The sequence below is a fragment of the Cryptotermes secundus genome, unplaced genomic scaffold (genome assembly GCF_002891405.2).
Source record: "Cryptotermes secundus unplaced genomic scaffold, Csec_1.0 scaffold838, whole genome shotgun sequence".
Classification (NCBI taxonomy): Eukaryota; Metazoa; Arthropoda; class Insecta; order Blattodea; family Kalotermitidae; genus Cryptotermes; species Cryptotermes secundus.
Genome location: NW_019744415.1, coordinates 682073 through 691865, shown reverse-complemented (window position 1 = coordinate 691865; position 9793 = coordinate 682073). Strand labels below are relative to the sequence as shown.

At 38.8% G+C, this 9793-nt stretch overlaps 1 protein-coding gene across 2 annotated transcripts in view; it reads left to right on the top strand.

Moving 5' to 3' along the window:
• Window positions 1-9793, top strand: part of LOC111874751 (C-factor) — a 32685-nt gene that overhangs the window by 1137 nt on the left and 21755 nt on the right. For both annotated transcript variants that reach the window (XM_023870502.2, XM_023870501.2), the window contains exons 2-4: window positions 807-858; window positions 6558-6748; window positions 8889-9038. In XM_023870502.2, coding sequence (XP_023726270.1) covers window positions 807-858; window positions 6558-6748; window positions 8889-9038 — 393 coding nt within the window. The remainder of the gene's footprint in view (window positions 1-806; window positions 859-6557; window positions 6749-8888; window positions 9039-9793) is intronic.

Below are 9793 nucleotides of genomic sequence, written 5' to 3'. Positions count from 1 at the left end.
TGTATCAATGTTGTTGAATCTTCACATTCTTTTACCAGTGTTCAGTTAGTTGGTCCATCTTGCCCATAATAATATGGCCATATTTTGTATCCAAGACTTTTTGTGGCACATAAGGCTGACAGCCTCACTGCCATCTGTGAGCTGATTGCCTGGAATATGTAGGAACCTCAATGTTTCAAAACTCTATGGGCCTCCATGCCCTGTTACAGGGATAAGTGTAAAGTAAAAAGAAAAGCTATCCCTGTAACAGGCTGTGAAGGCCCATAGGGTTGTGAGACATTAAGGGTCCCACATTACCTTGACAATCGGCTCAGAGATGGCGGTAAGGTTGTCAGCCTTACGCGCTGGCCGCGCTCACTCTCCAGGAAAATCATTTAATTAATTCCTGGTACTCATTTATGTTAGAGGCTGAGTAAACCCCAGGGCCTAGTGTGGCCGGAAGGATTAGGTCATTTGAAAAAATCCAATGACCTCATCGGGACTTGAACCCATTAAAGTATAATCACAGAATTATATAAGTATTTAGATGAATAAATTCTATATCTTTATATCTGTATAATAAACCTACTTTTGTTTTGTGTTCATAAACATATGTTGTATCCTGAAATATCACTCATTTCTTTCAGTTATGTTGAAGATGGCAGAATTCCAATACATTACACCACTACATATACATGTACCACCACTACATATACCAATACATGAGATACAGGTCATGTGAAGCTAACTAATTAAATCCCAGTTATTTTTAAGTACCTGGAAATAAAAACAATTATAGCTTTCTACTTATGTGATAAAAATTTCAGGCCCTTCAGGAGATTGCTGAGAAACACAAAAATGTCCATATATTGCAGCTAGGTGAGTACACCACAACCAGAAATCATATTGCCAGTAATTCAAGTAGAGCTGCTTTTTGGTTTTGTTTTCTTATGTTTGTGGTGGAAGTTTTGCCAGTGTTCATGCATGCAGTCTTGCATGTGTGTGTAGAGGGGGGGGGGGAGCAGTGAAAAGAGAGTGTCACATACAATTCTAAGAAATCAAGTATTCAAGTATTCCATCTGACAATAATGCTCGTCAAGAATGACATCCAGCTTGTGCTCCTTAACTGAATCCCATTCCTCCATGTGAGCCACGTTAGTTTTGTCCAAAGAATTTTACTTTTCCAGCATTGATCTTACATAAGCAGTGTTCTTATATTTTTAGGAAACTTTTTCCATTCCTTCTCTCTTGTGACTGTTCTCCATTCTGTATTGTGCACCTTGCAATGAGGTGAGGTCCAGCTGTCTTTTAATAATTATTATCAGCTAAGCAGCTGTTATAAGCAACTACTTCACTATCATGGCTGCCACCAGGGTTCTTTCCAAGGGTGGGCAGCTAGAAAATTTACTTAGAAATTAACGTTTAAGCAGAGTTCTATCTTCTGGGATATAACACTGTGTAGTCCATTGAAAATCAATTGATGTTTTAGAGGAACATGTTGCCATCCATGTTTTTCTGAAATGTTGTTGATTTTCCACAGAATACACAACTTTGAATCCCAGAAGATAGAACAATTCATATGTCCTATGTCGATGTTCACTGAGACAACCACTTGAAGCTATAACAACAAATGTTCGTTGTGTTTAGGACGCATTTTACAAACTAGCGGGAGCTTGTCTGGAGAATACTGGTCGAGACTCCTTTCATGGCGGCTGGTCTGGTCCGGTGATTACAATGTCGAGTGCAGGCCCTGAAAAGGGCAGTTTGTCAAGCAGTGTCTTCTTGTAGCAGCCCAATGTCCTTCTTCAGCTGCAGCAGTGAGTCTGGCTGGCTGGCTGGTGATGTTGCGGTGCATGCGCCAGTAGAATCAGCTGCCTATGGTGCTTGTATTGGCAATGTCCGCTGTCTCCTGGAGAGTTGTGGCCAGCTGCGATTTCTTGATGTCAGCATAGCTATGATGGCAGTGACTGACAAAAGACTGATGCTGGTGTCAAAGTCAAATTTAAAGTTATGTTGCAACTGACGGTCAGTCAGTCTGTCTATGTAGGTGTCGAGCCCCAGCCAGATGTTTCTTTTTATGTGAAAGTTACTGTACTGTCCATGTGGGGCGCTCTCTCTGACGAGAAGTCGGGTCTGTCATTTGTCAGTCATAGTCTGTATCAGTAAGTCATTGTCAGTATTTACATATACATTTAGAATTTACTCTTAATTCCTACTTCTATGTACAGTATATACAAGGCCTCTTGTCAGTCCAGGCTCAGTACAGAAGATTAAGCCCTACTTCTGGTAGTAATCGCTACCATGGCAGTCTAGTCGCTTGAATGGTCATATGCCTGACTGCCACCAAGTTTAAGCCTCTTATACTTTCTGTGTTGGGCTTCGCCTTGTCCAATGTTGAGAACATTCTGATTATCATCATTTTATATGACTTCTGCTTGTTACCTGCATAATTTTGTTATATGGTCATATACGTAAGGGATTTTGAATGCCACGTGCAAATCACGGACCAGTGTGCGCCTTGAAAATTTGCCAGTGGTGTGGAGAACCTTGTTTTGCAGGTGCTACAATTTCACTAGATGGGTGTCTGCCACAAACTCCCAGGCGGGACTAACATAAGTCATTACGGATATAATAAGAGCTTTGTAGATGTTCAGTTTAATGTTAGCGCTTAATTGCTCAGTTTTGAATAGGGAATATACTCTAATGAATGTTCGAAAGGCATTGGCTTCAATCATTTCTATGTGCAATCTCCATGTAACTCTTTTATCGAAGATTACACCTAGATATTTTGCACTATTTACAAATGGAATATTTCATCCATTTAGGGTAAGACAAAACTCAGGCGGTCGACGGCTACAAGAGAAGTAGACCCCCTGAGTCTTATCTTCATTAATTTTAATATTCCAGCACTCACACCAGGTCTCCATTGAGCTGAGACCGCGCTGGAGTTTCCTAACAACAAAACCCTCCTTGCGATCTGTCGCATACAGACAGTTGTCATCCGCAAAGAGGGCCAGGTGAACACCATGTGTTTGGGGGGGGCATCATTAATATACAATTTGAAAAGAGTAGGGGACAGAGCCGACCCTTTTGGCACCCCTGCTTGCATTTCCCTTCGCATTGACATTTTGCCTTCAACCGAAACCCTGAATTTACATTGAGAGAGAAAGGACCCAATAAGTTTGGTCGAGCTGTTCAAGAATTCCAATTTTGATAACTTATACAGCAAGCCTGAGTGCCATGTGGTATCAAAGGCTTTTTCGATGTCCAAGAACACCGCAGCCGTAGACATTTTATTGTTGAAATCAAGGGTCACATGGTCCACCAGCCTCATACATTGCAGTGTTGTGCTGTGATGTGCACGAAAACCAAACTAGCTTGCGTTGAGCAGGCCTCTTTCTTCAGTATGTTTTTGAAGGAATTTCAAAGTCACTTTCTTGAATAGTTTTCCTGTCATGGACAGGAGGTTGATCGGATGTAAATTTTGCTGGAATTTTGGATCCTTACCGGGTTCAGGTAAAGTTATCACTTTTACTCCTTCCAAGTATTTGGAAAATGAGAGAACTGAAGACAGTGATTAAATAAATATGATAGGTGAACCAATGGTCATCTTGGAAGGTGCCTGAGGCACTCATTTGGGATGCCATCAATTCGACAGACCTTTTTTTAATTTCAGGGATCTTATTAATTTCTGTACATTACATGGTCTGATCCTTTGATGGGGGTTGTCATCTACGGTTTCACAGAGCTTGAACTCTGGCCTCCACCTGCTGTTCATGGTTTTCATCGCACAAGGTCATGCGGTGTGAACTGAATTTCCAAACGGTCAGCAATTTCATTGGCTTTTTCGAAAGGATGAAATTTAAGGCCAGAAGCACCATGAATAGCAGTAGGTGCCCTTGGTCCATTCCTCTTTAAGAGGGATTTCACAATGGGCCATACACCCTGAGGTGTGAGTGGCGCATGGACCACCTGGCGATGAAGCTTCGATTATGAGCGCTGACTGGATATCACTTGCGTTGGTGTCTAGGGAACCAGGCTGCAAGCAATGTATAAATATTGCTGCAATTGTGAGCACAGATTGGATAGCGCTTGTGTTGGTGTCCAGAGGGCCAGGCTGCAAGCGATGTATAAATATTGCCTGTTTTTGGTGCACTGTGGGTGGTTCCCACACATAACTAGCACTAATAACCTCAAATCCCATATAATGAGCAGTTTAAGAATATTTTTATGGCTCACCCTAGATTTGTATAGCCATATATTGGAACACAGATGGTGCAACATTTAGATATAGTTTACATTTTCAATATTAATATTTGGTATATTTTTCTCTCTCCCTCTAATTATGATTTTTTCTGGAAATCAAGAGGAGCTTTCCCCTTCCCCTTAATAGTGCCATGCCCGTTACACTTCTTGCACAAATCATCTTGATACATACATACATACATAGATACATAATTTCACAGATCCATTGTCCAGAAACCGGACTGGATATTGAATTTGTCAATATTGATAAATATGACAAGTGGAATAGTTCAGTTATGATTACTTTCATATATTCTCATCCAAATGAACAAAACAAGGAAGTGGTAAGCTGGATGTTATCAGTTGCTTGCAAATGTTAAAGTATGGAATGTAACTGGGATCCAGTGTTCATCATAGTTGTCTAATTGCAGTTTTGATGAGTGATTCCCCAGGTCTACAACCTAATATGGTTATGAGTAATAACATAAATGAAGAATAAAAGAATACTTTCTTCAGATGATTGAAACAGTTGTGATGGGTGCATAAGAAATGTTGCATAATTTCATTTAATTGGTACTGTAACATAGTAGATCCATTTATAATAAGTGAGTTTCATTGTAAATAGTTTGTTTTATATAAAGAAATATACTACAGTATTCCCTTTGACTTTGCATGGTACACTGTCAGAAGGAGCAAACAGNCAGTATAGTACCTCAGGACCCATCCTCTGTCTTTGTGTCATAGAGTAGTTCAGATCCTTTACCACTATTCTGAACTTAGCCAAACTGTAAAAACACATCTGCAATTTCTTAATAAATCATTCTTATTATACGCTGTACATTGTGTATACTCTGTGATTTATTCCCTTAAAGAATGTCGTCAGGGTACTCAAGTCAGGGAGAATGGAAAGAATGTAGAGTGTGCTTGGGGTAGATGATAAATGCATATAGAGCAGTAGTTCCCAGCCTAGGGTACATAAAGGGGTTCCAGAAAGGGCACGAGGAGATCAGAGGGAAATCAATTTTGCATGTCAAATTCATCAGAAGTAATTCTTTTTAGCTGAATTGAATTGTCTCTTCCATAAGCACCCATTGGAAATGTTACTCCAGATTTAAAGAAAAATATAAAGAGCAGTTAGATTTTAAATGTTTGTCAGCATTATTCATTGTCATATAAAGTGCACCATGCAGTGTTTTCATTTTAGAATTTTGAATTTTTTACTCACAAGTTAGTTGATCATAAACAGTAACATAAATATGAATGCAAAGGGTTGTGTTCATTTCATTAAAAAGATATTGGTGGTTGGGGGGGGGGTTGGTGGAAAAAAAGGGGGTGCAGCATGTGAGAAAGTTTGGGAAATTCTTATATAGGTAATATACCGGACACTGCCACATAAAGGGACACCTTTTCAAGTTGGGACTGACAGATAACCCATTGTGAAAGGTGCCTACAAGAAAACAAATCAGCCACACACATCCTGTGTGATTGTGAGGCCATAGCTTATTTAAGATATCGTCATTTGGGTCAGTTTTTTATGGAACCAGGTGACTTTTATGATGCCCCCATAAGCATGGTCCTAGACGTTATTAAATGTGTAGGATTAATAGAGGGCTAATCCAAGGGGAAGCAAAACAGATCATTGAAGGTCACAGTGTGGGCGCCAGTTTTTATGGCCCACCCCTTACATACATACATACATACAAGTATATAGGTAATACATAATTTTAGATGGGAAGCCTGAAGGAAAGAGGTCATGTGGAGGTCTTAAACATGTATGAGGTGACTACATTAAAATGGACCATAAGGGAATAGGATATGAGAGTGCGGATGGGATTCTTCTGGCACAGAACAGGGACCAGTGTGAGGCTCTATATGGTAATGAACCCTTGGGTTCCATAAAACTAGTTGAGCTACACAAGAATGATTCATTTCCATTGTGTTGGTTATTATACTCTTCTTAGATGTAAATGAAATCAGTAGTAATCTAGTAGCAGAAGTTAGGAGACCCATCTCTGGTATAAGCTTTATCAGTGCTTCTTTTTTCAGTTGATAGGCACTGATTGTTTCAGATGTTATTGTTGTATGGAATTTATTTAATCTTTTGCTAAACTTCTGATTTAAATATAGAACTACGATTACACAGTTTTGGAGGTATGTGACAGAATAATTATTTAATTGATGGTAGACTTTGGAGGGGAAAATGTCTGATCTTCAATATGGACAAAAACTGAGTAACTTATGTAAGATATTCTTCTCTGTTCCTGCCTTAACTGAATGAAAATAAGGTGATTTGGAATCTAGTATATGATACCCATTATTGGATTTATTTTCAGATGTGACCGATTTTGAAAGCTATGGAAATGTGGTTAAGAGTGTTGACTCAGTTGTGCAAAATGAAGGATTAAATGTACTCATCAACAATGCTGGTGTTTCTTCCAAATTTACCAGAATAAATTTTGTGAAAGTTGAACAAATGATCAATGGCTTTATGACAAATACTATTGCTCCATTAATGTTAACAAAGGTATTGTATAAAAGTGCCACATACTACCTCTCTGTCATTGTTCTTACTTTCTCACATAAGTGGTGATAAATCTGCACACATTCTCAATTGAATGGAGGTGTTTAACAGTCCAATCATAGTAATGCTATGTGGTAGAGTAGGTGGTTGACGCGCTATGCTACAAGCTGGACGTCGTGGGTTCGAGTCCTGATGAGGTGGATGCTTTCAATTTACCTAATCCTTCCAGCTGCACTATGGTCCTGAGGTCGACTCAGCCTCTAACAGAAATGAGTACCAGGAATCTTCCTGGGGAGTAAAGGGTAGCCAGCATGTAAGGCTAATAACCTTGCCACCACCTGTGAGAAAATGTGGGAGCCTCGACATCTCACAACCCTATAGGCCTTCAAGCCTTGTTACAGAGATAACTTTACCTTTTGCCTTTATCTAGTATTAATAGATCAGGAGGCTGGAAGACCCCATAGCCATTATCCAGCTTTCAAGGTCATGCCTAATTTTTTTCTAATTGTTGATTTTCAGATGTTTAGTATCTATTTGTAGGTGGAATTTAAATGACCATTTACACTTCCAACTTGTTGGGTATTAGAAAATAATAATTACATTCACTGCTGTCAATTTCAGGGTAATGAAACAGAATTTTTTAATCCCTTGTGTATGAACTGTCATGTCCCAAAGGAACTGAGATGTGACAAATGAGCTACCCCGTAAATCATGGCCCAGCCAATTCCAGATGAAATCAGTTCTGTATGTGGTAAATGTATAACCCTTTGAATGCCCTTTCAAGTCCAGGTAGTATATCTCTTAAAAAATTATTCATATACATATAAAATATTGGAATCTGTAATTCTTAGATAATTCTTCCATTACGAATGCTATCAGTTATTCTTGTATCAGTAACAATAAGTGCAGTGTTCCTAAATATATTTCTAATCAGGAGTGTGGCCCAGAGGATTACCGACTGGAAAGCAGACAACCAAAGTATGATCTCTGGAGAAGGACTCAGAATTGTTATTTTCACCAGCATGTCCCAAAATTTTGGAATTCTACCAAATCTGTCCAGTGGATTGTTGTCTGTCCATAGGAAATAGTCCGCTGCCCCCACAGGTGCAGACAGCTGACTGCTCATCACTCACCTTGTGCTGAAGTCTGGTAGTGAATCAGGATAGTGGTATTCCATAAGAGTTGTTGACATTTATCTGACTACAGATGATGTATGAATGAAGAATCACTATGTTTAATGTGTGAACAATCATTACTTTTACATTTCCAGGAACTTCACTTTAGCATTACAGGTGAAAATGCTGCTCATTGCCAGGTTTCTTTGTTTTCCTCCAGGTACATGAAGTACATGAATTTTGCTGAAGAGATGTATCTCAGTTTTCTTCCAGTTATGTATAAAACTAAAATATTCTGAACACAGTCATGAAATTCCATTAATATGATTCAAGTGTACTTTTGAATCATATGGTAACATTATAGGCTGGAAGAACACCAGAATTAAAATGTAATTTAAATAAATTTGTACTATGACACGTTTCTGTTTGGCAGAGGATAAAGTGAGACACCAACCTTCGTATCTTATTGGACACATAGGCATATGAATCAGTTAAGCCTGATCCTTCCCATTATAAATCAGTAGTTGCGATGGTTCAGCCATTTATACAGGTTACAGCAACATGACAGTTTTGAGTTCACAGGCCAGTAGATGAAAGTATGAGTAAACGGTAAAGCTATTCTGTAGCAGGCTCTGGAGGTCCATAAGATTGTGAGATGTTGAGGCTTCCACATTTTCTAGACAGTTGGCTCACTCATGGCAGTGAGGTTGTCAGCCTTATGCCCCCCCCCCCCCCAAGGAAGAATCCTGGTGCTCATTTCTGTTAAAGGATAAATTGATCTCAGGGACATACTGCAACTGGAAGGATTATGGTTAATTGAAAAATCCAGTGACATTTGGAATTAAACCCGTGACCTTCTGTCTTGCAGCATAGTGCCTCAACCAACTATGCTACTGTATTCCCAGATAAAGGTCTGAGTACTGAGTAGTAGAGAAAAAGGAATTTAAATGTTGCTTAATAAGGATCAGTTAGTTTCATTACAAGTGAAAGGTTTGTTAGTTCTAATGATGTTACAATATGAATTTCAGGCTTTTGTTCCTCTTCTGAAAAAAGCTGCACAGAATAAATCGTCAGAGTCACTCAGTGCATCAAGAGCTGCTGTTATCAACTTCAGTTCTGTTTTGGGTTCAGTAGCAGAAAATTCACAAGGAGGTTTATATCCGTACCGAGCCAGTAAGGTATAGTAAGAGATTCTGGTCTTCAGTTATGTCAAATTATATGAATTAGTGCTTTTTACTTCTGTCTTTTAGGGTCAGAATTTTATCATATCTATTCACAGGGCTCAAGAAGTATAATTTAAATCAGCACTGAACAGAATTAATTTGCTGTAGTTTTGTGACATGCTTCATGCTGATGTATTTATATGCAGGGGTTTAACAACTGAATGTTATATCTTGAAATCAGAAAAACAAAGACTGTACAATCTTTAATTTAATTATCTATGTTACGTATAATAATACATTATTTATATATTACATTTTTAATGCGTTTGGAGTCTGCATCATTCTTTTAACTCAGTTCAGGTAAGTGAGCATGCATGTTTCTGGGTATTTTACATACTGAATTGCATTTTCCAAACGTCTCTGCATGTTGATACATGTGACTGGTGCTACCATTAGATACTTTTGATGTGGAAAGGAGAGATTCATGATTGCCTCCCAGCAAGGCAGATACAGCAAACCTGTAAAGAATAAAATGAAGGAGATAAACTGAAATTGTATTTCTTAAACCTTGTAACTAACTAGCTCAAAGGGACAGATTCCTTCTTGAGAAGTGGATAGTTGCTTACTTAATTGAGAAATTCCCCATCCTTTATAGAATCCAAAGCTTCATTGCCATGTTCACAATAGCCCATCACTGCTCTCTGTACTGAGCCAGCTGAATCTAGGCTGCTCCATACATTCACATTCTGTTTCTTTGCAATCTGTTTTTA